General features: G+C 41.3%; 1 protein-coding gene across 1 annotated transcript in view; it reads right to left on the bottom strand.

Moving 5' to 3' along the window:
* Window positions 1-3,664: 3,664 nt before the first annotated feature.
* Window positions 3,665-18,935, bottom strand: part of LOC124775146 (UTP--glucose-1-phosphate uridylyltransferase-like) — a 266,959-nt gene continuing 251,688 nt past the window's right edge. The window contains exons 11-13 of the mRNA XM_047249986.1: window positions 11,882-12,048; window positions 11,625-11,729; window positions 3,665-3,772 (exon numbers count right to left, since the gene is read on the bottom strand). Of these exons, the coding sequence (XP_047105942.1) occupies window positions 3,665-3,772; window positions 11,625-11,729; window positions 11,882-12,048 (380 nt within the window). The remainder of the gene's footprint in view (window positions 3,773-11,624; window positions 11,730-11,881; window positions 12,049-18,935) is intronic.

The raw sequence follows: 18,935 nt of genomic DNA on the forward strand, positions 1-18,935 counted from the left end.
ATGTTCGACTGCTGCCCTGGCCAGCACATTCTCCAGATCTCTCACCAATTGAAAACGTCTGACTCGTCACAATACGCCAGTCACTACTCTTGATGAATTGTGGTATCGTGTTGAAGCTGCATGATCAGCTGTACCTGTACACGCCATCCAAGCTCTTGTTTGACTCAATGCTCAGGCGTATCAAGGCCGTTATTATGACCAGAGGTGGTTGTTCTGGGTACTGATTTCTCAGGATCTGTGCACCCAAATTGCGTGAAAATGTAATCACATATCAGTTTTAGTATAATATATTTGTCCAATGAATACCCGTTTATCATCTGCATTTATTCTTGGTGTAGCAAATTTAGTGGACAGTACTGTACATACATATTTACAATTATAGATGGACGAATACTCCCTGCTGGGAAAAATAACATTATTTATATGTTAATAATAACGTCTTTTTTACACAATTTAGATACTTTGACTTCTATGGGGTCATATTGTAATAGTAACAAACTGTTTGATAAATAATTCAAAGAAGATTGCGTTAGAGCAAGGGTGTCCCTCGACTAATATTTTACACCATTTTGCAGATTATCCATGACTATTTCTTACTATCAAGGTGTCTTACCTACCCTTTTTTAAACTTTGCTTCTACATACAGCAAATGAAAGAATTCATGTAACTGGGATAGTAATAAAAATAATTTTTATAACAAATATACACGCCTTAATCCTCTCATTACAGAGAAAATGCTAGAATGTTGAGCATATTGCCCGAAAGTAGTAGAGCCTCTTCGTCCTCTCAACAACATGTAGTGCAGACAGCAAAATGACAGCACTCAAAATAACTGAATCATAAGAATCAAAATTGTTCAAATGGTGGAGGGCTGAGCCTACACACCATCGGCTCAGATAGTAGTTCCCCAGGGAATTACAGCAATTGGCAGACAGTATCATGACGTCGATGTAACATGATTGACCGACCTTTCCCCCTCTTCCACTTCCTCTCCCCCAACTTCCCTTCCGCCCCCTCCCACCCTTCCCTTCCGTCTCCCTGAGTGATGATCTTGACATGTGTCACCAGTAGCCTTGAATATTACATTCACAACTGGATCAGCTGTAATACGATACAGTTAGCCTTTCTTGTATACATTTGGAGTGTTTTATTGTCCAGAACATACACTGACGCTCTACTTCCAGAATGCGAAACTGGGACAGGAAGAATTACAGAAAGAAAAACCAATACAGACCCGAAGTATGAAATGGTAATAAATTTGCATCTCTGCAAGCTGTGGAGATAAACCCCGTAGGTCCAGGTAGTAATCTACCAGAGAATAGTCCAGCACCCCAATGACAAGTATCTGTGGGAGTAGGAGTATGGCGTGACTGTTTGTTTGATTTAGTTATACAGGGAGACAAAACTACCGTGAATTTAGCCCCAGGTGCCCACTCTGAAACTGTTTTGTTTTTTTTTTTTTTTGTGCAATTTCTCTCGGTGTAACTCCAGTAAAGCCAACCAGCACCTTTATAGAATAATAGGTATTTTACTAGTTTTTTACTAGACAAAATTTCTTCAGGAATTAACGCCCCAACGTCTTTTGGCCTCCAACGTTGCAGATTGAAAGATTGTGTGGATTCATCTCCCTTACTTCGTAGTCCGCCCTTAAGAGACTTCTTTATCAATACCCACCGTATGTAAGTATTTCATAAAGTTTTCTTGAGTGTAATCTGACTCCTGTTCAAGCCCAAGATTATGGAACTTCTCCTATGATATGACTTTGGCATCATTGACTTGCCATGTTTCTGTTTTTAGATCTTAGTCCAATATTCTGCGTGCTGTCTCCTAATACAGATACGTAGTTTTGTTCTTACCTGTGCCTTAGCGACGGTTAGGACAGGTTCTCATCCGACAATGGAACCCACAACTATTTTACCCTGTTGTTTTCCTCTAGCCCCACAAGGCTTTCAAGGCATTCAACAACGGTCTTTGATCTCGTTGCTGGGGCTGACAGAGATTTCAGAGCTGCTTGGCTGTCTGAGAAAATGTAAGTACCACGATTCTCCGCTGCTCACTCTCTGACAGCAGATATTTCCACCTGAAATACAGTGCCATATTCCCTAGAGGGATTTCTCTCTCTAGTCGCGTCTGTACCCCTTATAATCGGCGCAAATCTTCATCTGTTTTTGATCCCTCAGGAAACCAGTTTTCGTCTCCTGAGCAGTATCGCGGTTCGTTCTTCCACCGCTTCCTACTTCCGAAACCAGTACAGTTTTGAAGCGAGAAAAGATTGATTTACGGTTTTGTAAGATGTGAAAAAATTCGCCATGGATCCACTATGCAGTCTGCCAGAGAACAGGTCAGCAACCCCGCAATGACAAATTATCAGCAGCAGAAGAAGTACGGATAGAAGAGATGGAAGCAGAGTTGGATTGTCGTATTAATTTTGCTCTAAGTAAGACGTAAAGGAAATGATTTAAGACGACGTTATGGAAGTAAAAGCCTTGGCAGTAAATCCAGTGTTGCGATATCTGCGGGTCCAGTAGGTCCAACGACTGTTTTCCGCACTGGCAACCCCTTTCCTTTTATCTGTGAGGACATTTTTCCATTTTGCAAATATGTGAGGACACAGACATGTGTTCCATTTTGTCACTAAGAGGGCTCAAAGTTAAGGGAGCGATGTTCATCGAAAGGACAGAGAATCGTGTTTGAAGCAAATTTGGAGATTCTGCCATTGTTGAAAGTCGATGTGTTTTCGGAATCAGGTTTTTGAGTTCCCACCAAGCAATTTAGGCTTGGTGGAAGTGGATCAATTTTTGGAAGTTTGTGGTGAGTTCCTATGGGACCAAACTGTTGACGTCATCGGTCCCTTGGCTTACACACTACTTTATCTAACTTAAACTAACTTACGCTAAGGACAACACCCATGCCCGATGGAAGACTCGAACCTCCGTCGGGGTGAACCGCGCGAACCGTGGCAAGGCGCCTGAGACCGCACGGCTACCCCTCGCAGCGAAGTGGATCATCGACGAATTTTAACCGGATTATTAAAAGACTGGAGTTTGGAGATTGTGTTGTAAGAAGAATGTCTGAAGTGAGTTGTCTTAAATTTTTTATCAAAGCGGAGTTGCGACCTGAGTTTGAACAAACCCATGGCGGTGAGAATTGGCGAGGTACTTTGCTGTCTGAGCAGAAGTGGGATGGGTTTATTGTAGGCATGAGGGTAAAGATTTTGTTGATTTCATAATCAGGCACAACCTAATTCCCATAAGGTAAATATTCCGAAACTAGAAAAACGATTATTAAGTTTAACTATTTATGTGAAGAAAAAGATATTTAGAGATGTAGTTTTTAATTTAAATCCATTGCATACAATGTGCAGTTGATTTTACAGCGAATTGCTGTCAATACTTTCACTCACCTTTTAACACGAGTTCACAATAAATCTGATACATCGTTTAGAGAAAAAAATATTCACAAAATATTTTTTCATAGACATGAGAAAATTTTTATCTAAAACTGATATACTATCACAGAAAATTATATATACTGCTGAATACAAAAGTTACAGATTGTCCAGATAAAACCCTTGGTAATAAAAATATAGCTGTAAACAAGTTCAGAAGACCTTGTGCTATGTTGAAGCCAATAACTTCACAAAAAGCTCTATAAAATAATTTCGTTAAAAATCAGAAATATTTAAGGCACCTTTGACTATTTTGTTTTGTAACAGAGCGTTTGGTGGAATGCAGACTTTGTTGCTGCCATTACCAAAAATTATAACTGTACCCTGAAAATAAAAGATGTTAATTATTCATTTCTGATAACAACAGGCACAAGCATACATCTAAAAACACATGTTCATGTCCGATTTGAGATAAATGGTTATGATACCCAACAGTATATGATGTGAGGTGGTTGAAAGTACTATGGAAGTTTGCCATACGAAGATCAAGCCTTTAAATGATAATATTTTGGTAACTTTCTAAGACATTCATATTCACTGCAACTTCTCTCACATCATATTTATGTTGGTCTCAATATAGCAAACAGTTGTGAAAGTTATAAATAGCGGTAGTTAAAAGTTATTGATAAAAGTATGTTAGGACTATGAGCTGTGAACGTAAGAATCAAATTACATTGGTTGCACTCAGTAGCCTCAGGAAATCGTGGGGTGGGGTAGGAGTGAGAGAGGTTGGAGAGATAGGGGATACTACACGAAAATATATAGGCGGAAATACCTTTTCTCTTTAATGCCTTCTAAAATATTATTTGAAAAGCGAAATGTATGACAGGTTCCTGAAGAGAGATATGATGAAAAGACGTCATCACGAAAACGAGAAAACAAGAAATGGAAGCTTGCAACTGTCAAAATCACAACTACACAAAAAGATAATAGGAATCAGTGAGGACAAAGCAAGAGCGACTATCGATTGTAGATACTTTGTTAAAATTAAGGAAACTGAATGTTAATCAGGGACATGCTATAACATACGGACTATAAGATGCAGACTCTAATGTGATTGGCTAGCTGTGTAACACATTGAGGTCACTCCTTCGCCAGTTTCGCTTCAGTTCTGATTGTACCGATGTTCTGTAGCCAGCAATGTCTCATAACACGTATTTAGGTTTCTAAAGCAATGTGTAAAAAAGTTTCAAAATTCCATGAGCAAATACGTGTATGGGATACCTGAGACGTGATGGATGGAAACCCTTTTATGTAAATATCTAACGAAATGTAAGGAAAACATGACTGACTGATACTGAGATCAGACGTCCACATCTCACAGATGTATCAGATAACAACTAACAAAAGGAGAACGCCGACGGCATCCACCAATATTTTTGGAGGGTAGCACCTAAAGAGGAAGAATGATTAACATATGCTCTGTACAGGAATTTGCTACTTGGGTGTGTAATATGCAATACTGATAATAATAATTCCATACCTCAAAAATGTTCAACAGCTTATCACTTTTGTGTCTTAGAAAAAAGATCAAAATGCGGAAGTATAGCCTGAGTGTTGATCACGTATTCAAACAACAACCTTCATTGTCATATTCCATTGATGTAGCACAACTGTAGACATACGTCAATTTCTGAAAACTACTCAAATACAGTTATTCGTGAAGTAATAATCCGCTTCAGCTTAAATAAAAAAAATTTTTAATTGCAAGACCGGTTTCAGAGCATTAGAGCTCCATCTTCAGGAGTCAACAACTGTAAAAACAAGAGGGAAAAGTTGGTTTCAGAGTACGTACAAGCAGTTATGAGATGAGACAATACTTAGAAAGTCATAAACTCAATTACAGACAATCATAAGTGCACGGCGGTCGGGCCAGTCAGTATGGAAAGTCACTTTACGAATATGTTACTCAGTTGCGGATGTCCCCATATCAAATCCTTTGTAGCAAATATACATTCTTTAGTAATAACACCGACTTTGTTGCTGGCCGATTACGATATTATGAAAACATTACCATTACCTCACGCAAACTCTTGCATTATAACCGAAAAATCTTAAAGGATATACAGTACTGTTCGGTTCTTGCAATCCGCCCAACACTATTTGGGTCTTTCCGATCATAATGTTTCAATTCGTATTGTCCGCCTGTCTTCTTTCTAAGACTTCTCATCTTAAGTTGTTGTAAAATCCCGTTTCTTTGCATTCGCAAGATGTGAAAGAAATAAGAGATTCTTTCCTTCTTCTTTATCCTACTTCTTGAGACAATCTCTCGATAGACAGTTTAATTGGGAAGAATTCTCCAGACTTCTTCGACGTAGTCTTTTTTTATTTGTGCTACTTCTGATGACACTTCTTTCGGTTTTGAAGAAGCAATCATTTGGATCAATGTTTCGCAAGCATATGTGACTTCCGAGAGACTTACTGTCTTATAGTATTCGATCTTATTGTCAATTAACAAACTTTTCTTATCATACTTAGACTGGGTTACAAACTGGACTTTTGGTTGGTCCTATTTATGCCTGTTTCTTCCTCACTTATGTTGTGCCTGGTGATTTTTCCATGATATTTAAAATGAAGAACTAAGAACATTTTATGGTTGTTTATGAAGGCTTTACTTATAAACGGGGGTTCGTGGGCAAGATATCAGTTTTCTCAAAGGGCAGTTGTAATTCTATTTTTTGAAGACTGTTGATCTGGGCACTAACTTCTTCCACATCCACAGCTAAGAGAGCTAAATCATCCGTTAATCCTAGACAGTTTGTACTTATCGAGGGGTTTGCTCCAATTTTGATTTTAGTGGGTTCATGGTGTAATCGTCGGTTACATTGAAAAGAAGTGAGGATAACATTTCACCTTGTCTAAGATTGGTTATTATTGCGAAAGCTTTTGAATATTTTTCCCTGAACTTTACCTTCGAATTTGTGTTGATTAAAGGGAATTCAATATATTTTAATTAATCTTGCATGAAGACCGTACGATCTGAAGGTTTTTAAAAATGTCCTTCTATAGACGCTATCATACCCTTTTTGAGACCTACGAGTAAAGTAAAGAGTTGTTTATTTCTGCGCTTGTAATATGCAATTATTAGTATCAGGGTGAGAATTTAGTCTGAGCAGCTTCTGCATGGGCGATTCGTATGCTCCAAGTTGTGGTTCCAGACTGTTTTTGATCTTGTAGTAAATCATACGGGTAAACCTTTTGTATGTACAGTCCAGAAGAATTATTTATCTTTAATTATCCGAGCTGGTTTTATCTCCTTTTTAAAATAATGGGTGGGTTATTTCGGTGATCTAATGCTCTGTGAAACGAATAGAGTGTCCAAAATAGTCACTGAAAACAAATCTACATAGTTAATGCAGTGGCTTACAAAGTGTATTAGCTGCTGCCCTGGCATGATCTTACACTAGACATTAAGACGTGTGTACTAAGCTTAGCTGAAAAGCTACGCTTACTTGCCACCATTTTCGATTTTCATACACTCAGCTCCGAAAACAGAGTTGCTAGGTGTGTCTTATTTCCGCAGCACTTTTTCCCCCTGAGGGAAAAAAAACCATGCGTGTGAAATGTGGTTGAAACCACTCCAATCTTTTCGGAGTTATGTCTTACATGACACCTCCACATCTTGGGGCCAAATGTCATCAGAATTGTCACAAGTCAGTCTAGTGACATCGACGATTTTAAGGGTGACACTCTACAACAATCGAGATATATTTAGCTATCTCAGCTCTGGATGTGGAAGAAGTTCGTGCCCAGATCGCCAGTCTTCAAACAATAGGATTACAAGTATTCTTTGACAAAACTCAGATCTTGGCCATGAAACGACAGTGTAAGCCTCTAGGAAGTGGAGAATACTAGGCTTAAATGTGAGAAAGGATTATTTAACAAATATTGTATTGGAAACAGCAAGAGATGTTGCAGGAGCGAAAAGGAAAGAAAATTTGAGACGACACAAGACAGCTGATGAAGAAGAGAAAAAGAGTTAAAAGTAAATAATAGCAAAGTCAGAATGAATTAAACTAAACTATTCAGAAACTCTCCGACAAAAAGTCAGAAAGTGTAATCAGAAGATCTTAGGGACAACAGACTACAACAACCGAGGTATGACGTATACTGGGCAGTGACATAACATTACTCAGAATATCGGCTGACTCTGCTACATCAAACTGGTAGATACTACTAAACCTGTTTGAAATTTTTTTTAAACATTTGTATAGTGCACCTAATGAAACAAACAAGCTGTAAGATTGAGTACATTCCGGAAGTACTACCAGAAGAAGTAGGGGAACAAATCGGCGCACGGAAAGAGGAAAAACTTATATGATTGATGAGATACAGTATAAATCATCAAGGCATGGGAAGAAGTGGTGAAAGGAAAATTTGCATAGCGAATCGTTGTATGTTTTCGTAATAGGGCGATATCGGATAGCTGGAAATATGCTACGATTAGTGTAATTCACAAGACAGCGATTAGGGAAGATGTGGAGATCTGTAGGTCGAGAAGTATTTTGAGCTGTCTACAAAATTTTCACAAATGTCTTACTATTTCTCTACTAAAAGCAAACATCAAGCCTTAATCAATGAAAAGAACAAGCCGGCTTCATTAGTTGGTGTAACACAATCTACTGTGTGTCACCTAACAAGGGGAGCGCGCGTACGCGTCATCACCTATTTCGTCGAAATTTGTGGTATATGAAGGGCTTGGCCAGAAATGAAAGTGATGGAAGTGAGAGATCTAGACGACCAAGAGTTTCGAAAATTTGCCTTTTTGGCGCGGGTTGGGCGATGTATGAGCCATTTATGTTAGCATAGACTCCATTCAGCGTTCGGCCCAGCAGAAACAGAAGATTACAGAAAGGTAATTCAAGTGTCGTGTGGTAGAGTCCTTATACGAAACATTTTTATTTTTAATTTTTACGTAACTGACTCTGCAAATAAAACCGAAATAATACTCAGTATATTGTTTTAATTAATATTTCCACGAAAGGCATGGAAAAGAAAGGCAAAGGAAAACTTGTGATTGGAGTTATATTTCCAGGAAAGGATTGTACTTACGACGTCCAAGATGACTTTGCCAATAACTTTCCATGAAGTGGTTGTAATTAAAGCGTACAGGACTTCGTACGCCTACAAGAGAGTAATGGATCTTTATGACCAAGGGTTCAAAAAACGGTGGATGAGTACGTGGCAAAATGTAGGACTGTCGCAATTACTTCATCAAAATCTGTGAAACTTATAACAGCCTAACACAAATGTTTTTTGACTGACGTGATGAAGTCTTTTGTACAGGCGAACAAATTTCTTACTGAGAAACAGATCACTTGTGAGCGGCCAGAGGTCAGTGTCCAACGGAACAATATTTTGGCAAACGACGATGTTGCCATCATCAGGTGCGAAGTTGAAGAATCACAAATTTCTTCTGTTGACTGACTCAGGGGAGGAGAAATAAATGTATAGTTATACAACGAGAGTTTTCGAGTTGAAGAAGGATAACCCCCCAAATGCACTCCGTTAGTGAAACTCTGCGATGTCTATTTTTATCGTCGGGTAAATAGCTTTATCGAAAAACTTCGAAACTGTTCTTGTCTCATCGACATAAAAAGCAATCACGTCCCGAGAAGAGTGCAACGAAACACGGTCCATTGTATATCACCAACTATCCTCGCCAGTATTTAGCGAAACGGTTTGTTAATCGTGGTTTGCTGCCAACTGTAAGTGGGTGAGAACCTTCTATGAATGCAAACCAAGTTAGCTTTTCTAAAGAAACGTTAAAACAAACATGTCACTGTAAAAATGTGGCGTTTATAAAGTGTGCAAAACGCCAAGAAAGTTACTGCTCCCCATGTTTTTGATATGACTATCATACCTGCAAGTGCAAATCGGCATCTGTAAAATTATAAAACTGTGTAATTTTATACGCTAAGGTCTACTATATGCATTAGAATCCCCTCCTGGAAATTTATTAGCTATCTCAAATTTTCCTTTGTTTGTCCTTTTTATGTATTTTATGAAAATATTAATAAATACAATATATTGACAACTATTTCGGTTTATCTGTTGTGTCATTAACGTAAAATTGAAAATAAAGAATATTTCCGCATACAGGCTAGACCTCATAATCTTCAGTTTACTCTTTTGTACTCTCCGCTACGCCTGGACACTACGGTAATGTAAAATGGCCCATGCCTCGCCCAACCCATGCCAAAACTGCTAGTCTCTCTAAACGGTTGACCATCTAGTGCTCCCACTTCTCTCATTTACATTTCTAGCCAACCTTGTGTATACCATAAATCTGGACGAAATCGATGGTAATGAGCAGGCGCGGTCACTTTGTAAGTGGTAAAAAGAAGGAACGGATATTAGTGATCACTTTTTATGCGGTTTATAGACTACTATAAAGAGTTTGATTTTGCCATCATTAAATAAGGAACAGAGAATACCTACATCAGTTTGTTAAAAAATATATAAAACAAAGCTACGCCTTCCAATCTACTGGATCAAAAGAGAAAAACGCTCAAAACTGAGAAAGGATTTTAGGTAAGGTTACTCCACTTGATAAAAAAATATTTTCTGGGACTTTGGAGGAGGTGTTTAAATCATTAAATTGGGATGAAGAAGGGTTACGCATAAACTGATCTTATCGGAGCCACGTTTGGTTTGCAGATACCATTGATTTATTTCTTTCGAAACCAGAGGAACTTCACCAAAGGGTAGAGGAAGTGGACACAATAATTATGACTGGAGGTCTGAAGATTAACTGCAGAAAAGCGAAAACGTGATGAGTTAATACGCCGTTAGAGGAATAACAGATATTAATGACTGCGTTTACAGGCTTTCTTGGCGTATTTCATTAATGAAGTCTTCTCGGGTTATCAGCCAAGTGGTAGCACCTTCTTGTCAGAATTGCACTCAGAATAAAAACTTGTCAATATTTTCTATGATTTCATTATCAATGACAAAATCTCCTCCGGTGACAAGCCGAGTGGCCGCGTCGTCTTGTTGCAGTTGTACTCCGAGTAAAAACTAGTCAGCATTTTGTATGACTTCATCATTAACGATAAAATCCTCTTGGGTGATCAACCGAGTGCTGGCGCCATTCTGTCGCAACGTTTCAAAGTTTTGTTTTCATCATCTTCAGGCGAAAACTCCCCTCTTCACCTGAAGATGATGACACTAAACTCATTGAAATGTTGCGACAAGACGGCGCTGCCATTTGGCTGATCACCCGAGAAGATGTTATCATTAATGACGAGGTCACAGAAATTGTTGAAGAGTTTGTATTCTGAATATAACTGAAAATAATAAAGAAGTAGACACTTAAAAAGTATTGGAAGATAAAATTTCTAATATACTTTCAACAGAAAATCTACAACCAGTATTAAATTAAAAAACTGAAAATGTATGTTAAGAGCGCAAGCTGTTCAAAACGAGCGTTTACTGACGAGAAACGCAAACGTGCATGTCGGACGCAAGAAGACGAGACAGAAAAACAAGCGAATGGATAGAGAAACAACAGGAGTTGAGGATGTAATAATGACGGTTACAAAAATGAAACGGACATAGGCTGAGCATATAGCGAGACGCTACGAAAGGAAATTGATGAAGGAGAGTATGTGCTCTGCTTCTCTTGATAAGGAAAGACCTACAGTATGATAGAAGGGAAGATGGACAAACGTGGATGGTAAAAATTGAAGATCACAATGTGCACTGATGAACCAAAATATTACCACAACCTTAAAGCGCGTCAGTCCATCTTTGAAACGCAATGCAGCAGCAATAATTAGAAAGAAATAAAGACATATAGTTTACAATGATAAACAACTTCGTTTAAATCATGTTCCACAAAAATGTTTGACACTCTCACAAATAAACAACTCCATGATCATCTCATTTCCTATGGTAACACTGACATTAAACGTGTAATCAAAACTCTCGCACGTGTGTAAGATAATATGTTAGTTAATAAGACCTAAAAATTTAGTATTATTACAACAGCGCATGAAATAATATCATAGCCTAGAATCTAAGTACTGCCGGCCTTTCAAGCGTGTAGTTTTAAACATGTCATGTACTTCTAGAGGTGTTTATCGCGTATCAGATGTATGCAGTGTCTAATTTTAGCGGACTGGTTGTAAACATGGAATTAAAGTAGGGCCTTGAAAGTTGCATAACTACTAACCTTTAAAGATACTCCTTTAGAAAAATAAACGTTTCCAGATACTGTTAGAAATTCCAATTCCAGAATGTCTGGGATATTTTGAAATCTGGCGAGAAAGTCCTTCACCTGCAAAGAAAAGGTGCAATGACTATAACGAAATCCAGGGGAAGTGGTATACTTATCAGTGTACTTCATAAGACTTCTTCCTTGGAAAGTAAAACAGTGAACTCTAATATATCCTCGTTATTTTGCACATACGTCGACGGCATACTTCATACCTCCTTATAATACTCTTCAGAAAGGTGGACAAGTGGTACCGTGTCACTTCCTCGAAGAGGGTTCATTGAAAGTGATCCGTTCTTCAATTTATACAGATTGCTCATCACCAGCAACAGATCCGAAGTTTTTTTAACTGGCAAAAACCGACGGCGTGGAACGTTGACTCCTAAACAGTAGTAATACAAATTTTCTGGCGGTTAAAGTATTACTTTACGTTAAAGTGCACAAAAAATAAAAGTGGAATGCGTACATAATTTTAAGCACTACAAAACTGATGCATTTTGGTGTATTTTAACAACATGACACAAATGTCTTTATCTTAAAATGTGTGATGTATGGGTAAGAGAAGCTGTAAGTAATTGTTGCAGTCAGTTTCGAACGAAAGAATACTTTAAGATATTTGACATGTGCTATCTACACTCCTGGAAATTGAAATAAGAACACCGTGAATTCATTGTCCCAGGAAGGGGAAACTTTATTGACACATTCCTGGGGTCAGATACATCACATGATCACACTGACAGAACCACAGGCACATAGACACAGGCAACAGAGCATCCACAATGTCGGCACTAGTACAGTGTATATCCACCTTTCGCAGCAATTCAGGCTGCTATTCTCCCATGGAGACGATCGTAGAGATGCTGGATGTAGTCCTGTGGAACGGCTTGCCATGCCATTTCCAGCTGCCGCCTCAGTTGGACCAGCGTTCGTGCTGGACGTGCAGACCGCGTGAGACGACGCTTCATCCAGTCCCAAACATGCTCAATGGGGGACAGATCCGGAGATCTTGTTGGCCAGGGTAGTTGACTTACACCTTCTAGAGCACGTTGGGTGGCACGGGATACATGCGGACGTGCATTGTCCTGTTGGAACAGCAAGTTCCCTTGCCGGTCTAGGAATGGTAGAACGATGGGTTCGATGACGGTTTGGATGTACCGTGCACTATTCAGTGTCCCCTCGACGATCACCAGTGGTGTACGGCCAGTGTAGGAGATCGCTCCCCACACCATGATGCCGGGTGTTGGCCCTGTGTGCCTCGGTCGTATGCAGTCCTGATTGTGGCGCTCACCTGCACGGCGCCAAACACGCATACGACCATCATTGGCACCAAGGCAGAAGCGACTTTCATCGCTGAAGACGACACGTCTCCATTCGTCCCTCCATTCACGCCTGTCGCGACACCACTGGAGGCGGGCTGCACGATGTTGGGGCGTGAGCGGAAGACGGCCTAACGGTGTGCGGGACCGTAGCCCAGCTTCATGGAGACGGTTGCGAATGGTCCTCGCCGATACCCCAGGAGCAACAGTGTCCCTAATTTGCTGGGAAGTGGCGGTGCGGTCCCCTACGGCACTGCGTAGGATCCTACGGTCTTGGCGTGCATCCGTGCGTCGCTGCGGTCCGGTCCCAGGTCGACGGGCACGTGCGCCTTCCGCCGACCACTGGCGACAACATCGATGTACTGTGGAGACCTCACGCCCCACGTGTTGAGCAATTCGGCGGTACGTCCACCCGGCCTCCCGCATTCCCACTATACGCCCTCGCTCAAAGTCCGTCAACTGCACATACGGTTCACGTCCACGCTGTCGCGGCATGCTACCAGTGTTAAAGACTGCGATGGAGCTCCGTATGCCACGGCAAACTGGCTGACACTGACGGCGGCGGTGCACAAATGCTGCGCAGCTAGCGCCATTCGACGGCCAACACCGCGGTTCCTGGTGTGTCCGCTGTGCCGTGCGTGTGATCATTGCTTGTACAGCCCTCTCGCAGTGTCAGGAGCAAGTATGGTGGGTCTGACACACCGGTGTCAATGTGTTCTTTTTTCCATTTCCAGGAGTGTACAAAGGGTAAAGCAACTAAGACAGGCCACCTCAAACATATTCAGAATAAATAAATACATCGAGATGAGGTTCTCGCCAGTTTACAGTGGGCAACATGGCAAATTTTCTGACGTTTGCAAGTAATTTTTATCGTTTACAATCGCCTAGTAACGACACTGATTGCTATTTCTAATGGAACTATATACTTTCTTCTGTGGCATTTGAAAGAATCTTCTAAGGGAACTTCAACGACATAACCTGTGTGCGACTTGATCAAACAGTATCAAGATAACATCGGCACAAACCACTGTCCCGCATCCTGCTATAGCAAAAATAAGCAGGCACAGTTCGTGTGTCTATTATCACGGCTGTCATGCTAAGTGCTCATAATGTTGACCTTGAGCACTGCTAAACGCTATAAAGTTATTCCTGAGATGCAATAGTGCACGTTGAATTCAATCTGGAGTTAACGTCAGCTCAGGTCCGTGTTATAGGGCATTTTACGCCTTCGGGAGTCGTCGGTGTTTCCTAACAAATCTCTTATTTCAATTTTCACCACAGATAAAAGTATACAAGTGTTAAGGTTGGTGCGTGTGCAGACCATTTTGCGTTTCCTGAACGAACGTCCCATTACTCTCTAAATTCTCTCTTAAGAGGGTCGGTCATTACGTATGCGAAATGGCAGGGCCATCCATCAAATTGGTACCACACTGATTGTTTTATATCCAATGGGATGTCTTCCAGTAACTGCGGCAGCAGCAAATCTTAGAAACTCGAGATTTAGATTTAGATTCTCGTCGATAGAACGGGGACCAATGATGGGTGTCCTGAGAAACACGCGCCAAATATTGATAGACAAAGACCGTTGTTTTTATCCACTCCTTTGAGTCACCGTGGATTTTCAACTGACGATTTGTGCATATTGCGAAGATTTACTTGTCCATGGTTTGTAAACGATGCTTCTTACTTAAACAAAATTTTTCATAGATATGCCTCATCACTTTGCACTTTTCATAGAGATGTTTGCAGTATGACAAGCTACAGTTATTACATATTTCACCACGAACTTACTGACAATAACTTCACCGCATCCAACTTTGCTAAATCGGCTTTTTCACGGATAAAGAACCGCACTCGTTAGATGTGCTATTAATTCTCTAATGTATCAACAGCCGCATCGTAAGATCTACGGAACTTATTTTTGGTTATAATGTTTACAGACTGGGGCAAGCGTTGTTCTCAGTGGAGAAGCGCATGTTTCTAGATAATTATGCAACCACTCACAGACTTTACATGCATCGTACACCATGAAATACAAAAATGCCAAGTGTAACATTATAAGATGTTAAATGGACGATCACATTTTTTTCCAAACAGCTACAAATTATGAAACATTCTGGCAGATTAAAACTGTATGCCGGACCGAGCCTTGAACTCGGGAACACTGCCTTTCGCGGGCAAGTGCTCTACCAACTGAGCTACCCAAGCACGACTCACGACCCCTCCTCACAGCTTCGCTTCCGCCAGTACCTCGTCTCTTATCTTCCAGACTTCACAGAAGCTCTCCTGCGAAACTTGCAGAACTAGCACTTCTGGAAGAATGTATATTGCGAAGATATGGCTTTGGCACAGCCTGGGGCACACACCGCTGCATAGTGAAAATTTCTTTCTAGCTACAAATTAACTCATATAACTTATCACAGCGAAAAATTCGACAAATGACCGGCCTGTGAGCAAAGTGATTTACTCTCGCAACATTCCCGGTGAACTTGATATAATGCCTCGAAAGAGAACGAGTTTGAACGCAAAGAGCGAAGGAGGCAAGATCAACGAAAAACATTCATTTTGAAATGTGACGACATTACCGACTGAGAAATCTCATCAATGCAGCAGCATTAAACAGGGGACAGCTTTTAAGTGGTGTGCATGGGGTTACATAGAAATATTCATTTGCTGAGGGCTCGCTTGAAGCTGCACTGTAAGCACGAACGTTTAACGAGGTAATTTGCATTTTCAGCAGTTAGTCTCCTTGACTCGTTCTAGTTTAATGCAGACAACAATAATGCTTAGCCGCGCAGTCTAAGGCGTCTTGTCACGGTCCAGTTTGGTCCCATTAGGCCTTACCACAAATTTCCAAATAATGTTTAAATGCCCCTGTAATCATACACTCATCAAAAAAAGTTTTGCATCACGCCGGTTCCCAGAACTCATGAAAACAGACTATGACTGTGGATATTGTATCACAGACACAGTCCCTTTGACTGTTCAGAGATGTCACTAAACCCGCCCAAAGATGTAAACAACCATGCATGAGCGGCGCCTATTAAACGGAGGGAGTCCGACAGCCGATCAGTTCCAGTCATTCCACCAGGAAGGAGGTACACGGCTGTAGTTCAACCACGCCTAGACGGTCAATACCGCGCTTCGATCGCGTCCACAGTGTTACTTTGTGTCAGGAAGGACTCTCAACAAGGGAAGCGTCCAGGCGTCTCGGAGTGAACCAAAGAGATATTGTTCGGACATGGAGGAGATACAGAGAGACAGGAACTGTCGATGACATGCTTCGCTCAGGCCGCCCAAGGGCTACTACAGCAATGGATGACTGCTACCTACGGATTATGGCTCGGAGGAACCTTGACAGCAACGCGACCATGTTGAATAATGCTTTTCGTGCAGCCACAGGAAGTCGTGTTACGACTCAAAATGTGCGCAATAGGCAGCATGATCCGCAGCTTCACTCCCGACGCCCATAGCTGTTCATTTTTGACACACAACCTACGACCCGCTTAGAGACAGAAGTGATGACACTTTTGCAGTACCTGACCATCATCTTGCAGGACAATGCTCAAGCACGTACAGTGCAGGCTGTTACTGATTTGTTTGATTGATGGGGCTCCTAAGTGCTATACCACCTACTGCAGTCCCCTGACTTAAGCCCTCTTGAGTTCAACTCGATTTCTAAACTGAAGGAAACACTTCACGTCATTCGTTTCAGAAATGCTACAAATTCGTCGGGCAATAAACCGCGCCGCTAGAACTGTCAACACAACTGGCACTGCTAAAAGTATCGTACGACTTCCACATCGCTCGTAACGGGTTATACACAATGTTGGTGACTACTTTGAAGGTCAGTACAACTTTGAAACACGTATCTGTTTTGTACGAGCTGTAAATAAATACTTGCCACTATTAAAGTTCCAACCTTCGTATATGCTAGTACAGGACTAGATGTTATCAACAGCATTGTTGTTCAGGAGCACAACACAGATTATTTAATCAATTACGAAACCATGGATTATGGCTGAATATACTGTACGCATAGGAAAAATAAAGGAGTTCGAAAATCCACCGTCTGCTGGAGCACTATACAATGATGAGCGAAACATTATGACAAGTGACCGCCGCGAGATAGAATGGTGTCTGATTCCAGGCACGTGGCCAGGTAAAGAAAGTACACTGCCTGACAAAAAAAGTGAAGAACAGAGAAGACATGTTCATATGTCATTGTAACTGTTTATACGTACTCAGCATCGCCGGGCATGTAAATGATCACGGTTGCTGTCCTCTGTCACAGCCAGAGCGCATGAGTCTTATTCATATTCAGTGTTGTTCTCAGGCCTAGGGAATATGAGGGACGTGAACAGCTTCAGATTTTGAGTGACCACTATGAAGGACACGGAGATGCCACATATTCGTGTGAGACAGCATTATCAGAACAGGACAGTTATCGGTCTCCATTTGGTTGGCTGATCGAGTCATCCAATATCCAGATTTTTGCGCCATTCACATGTGACAGTGGTCCGATGTTGGACTACATTCGAATGTGAGGGAATACATAGACGTCGTCAAGTTTGTGGTTGACCACGTTTGACCTCCAGAAGGGAGACAAGCAGTATTGTCCACCAGGCACGTTCTAACTCCTTCACATCTGGGTTTGCCATCCGAGAACAAGTAATGGACTCCCTGCAACATTTTGTATCCCCCCCCCCCCATACAATTGGGTTGAGACTAGCAACAGCCGGTCTAGAGAATTACGGCCGCATGTGTAGGCTGGTGCTAACATCGGCTGTATTTGGAGAGGTGCCATGACTGGAAGCGTGAACTGCGATTGAATGGCGTAGCGCTGTGTTCAGCGAGGAATCATGGTTCTGCACTACTCCAGATGACTATCGTTGGCAAGTATGGTGGTGACTTTGGAAAACGTCCCGCTCTTCCAATGTTTTATAGCGGCACAGAGGTATTAGTCCCAGCGTCGTGGTGTGGAGAGCCATCGGACACGGCTTGGGGTCACGGCGGGTAGTGACGTAATTCTGACGGCACCATGTCACGTACATACTCCATCCTCACGTGTTACCTCTCTTGCACAGAATCGTGCTGCCATTTTTCAGTAGGACAATGCTTGTCCACTAACGTCATGAGTCGCTATTAACCATTCTCATTATATTTTTCATAATAAAACAATCCCAACCGCATAAAGAGGTTTATTAATTTAATGATGACCGGTTTCGACCACTGTTCTGGCATAGTGCTCCGAGAGTGGCACCTGCTCCTCGCTATCTTCAGCAGCCTCCCATGGACGACGTACAGAACAGTGGTCGAAACCGATCACCAGTAAATAAATGAACATCTCGAAGTGGTTGGGACTGTTTCATTTCAAAAAATTTTAAAATTATTGTAGCCGATGACTTTCTAATAGAATCACCGTAAAAAGTTTCAAAAACATTTATCTGTGTGATGTTGAAGTATTCCCACGTTCAGCAAAATCCCCAGATCTGTCCTCAATAGAACATGTGTGTGCCCGGCTCGGACGTCAGCTACGTCACAGTGGCACTATCTAGGAAATCAAGGACTAGTTACAACAGTCGTGCGCCAACTTGCCCAGGGAGAGAATACAGCTGCTGTACGACTCCCTTCACAATCGACTCAGTGCCTGCGTCCAGGCCAGAGGGGGTGCGACATCTTACTGATGTATGGTTCCAAGTTCTTTTTATATTTGACTCAATATTGTACCACTGAAATGTCATCACATACCATATCAGCCAGTGAAGTTTCATTTCGTTTCTTCTTCCCCTTCTGACGCTTCATTTTTTTGTCACTCAGTGTATAAGCGAAGCAAACACAAATGGTTGTTCATTCCAAAGACGATACGGACAACAAGCGGGGTTCAAAATGGTTCAAATGGCTCTAAACACTATGGGACTTAACATCTGAGGTCATCAGTCCCCTAGACTTA

This window comes from Schistocerca piceifrons, chromosome 2 (assembly GCF_021461385.2).
Source record: "Schistocerca piceifrons isolate TAMUIC-IGC-003096 chromosome 2, iqSchPice1.1, whole genome shotgun sequence".
Classification (NCBI taxonomy): domain Eukaryota; kingdom Metazoa; phylum Arthropoda; class Insecta; order Orthoptera; family Acrididae; genus Schistocerca; species Schistocerca piceifrons.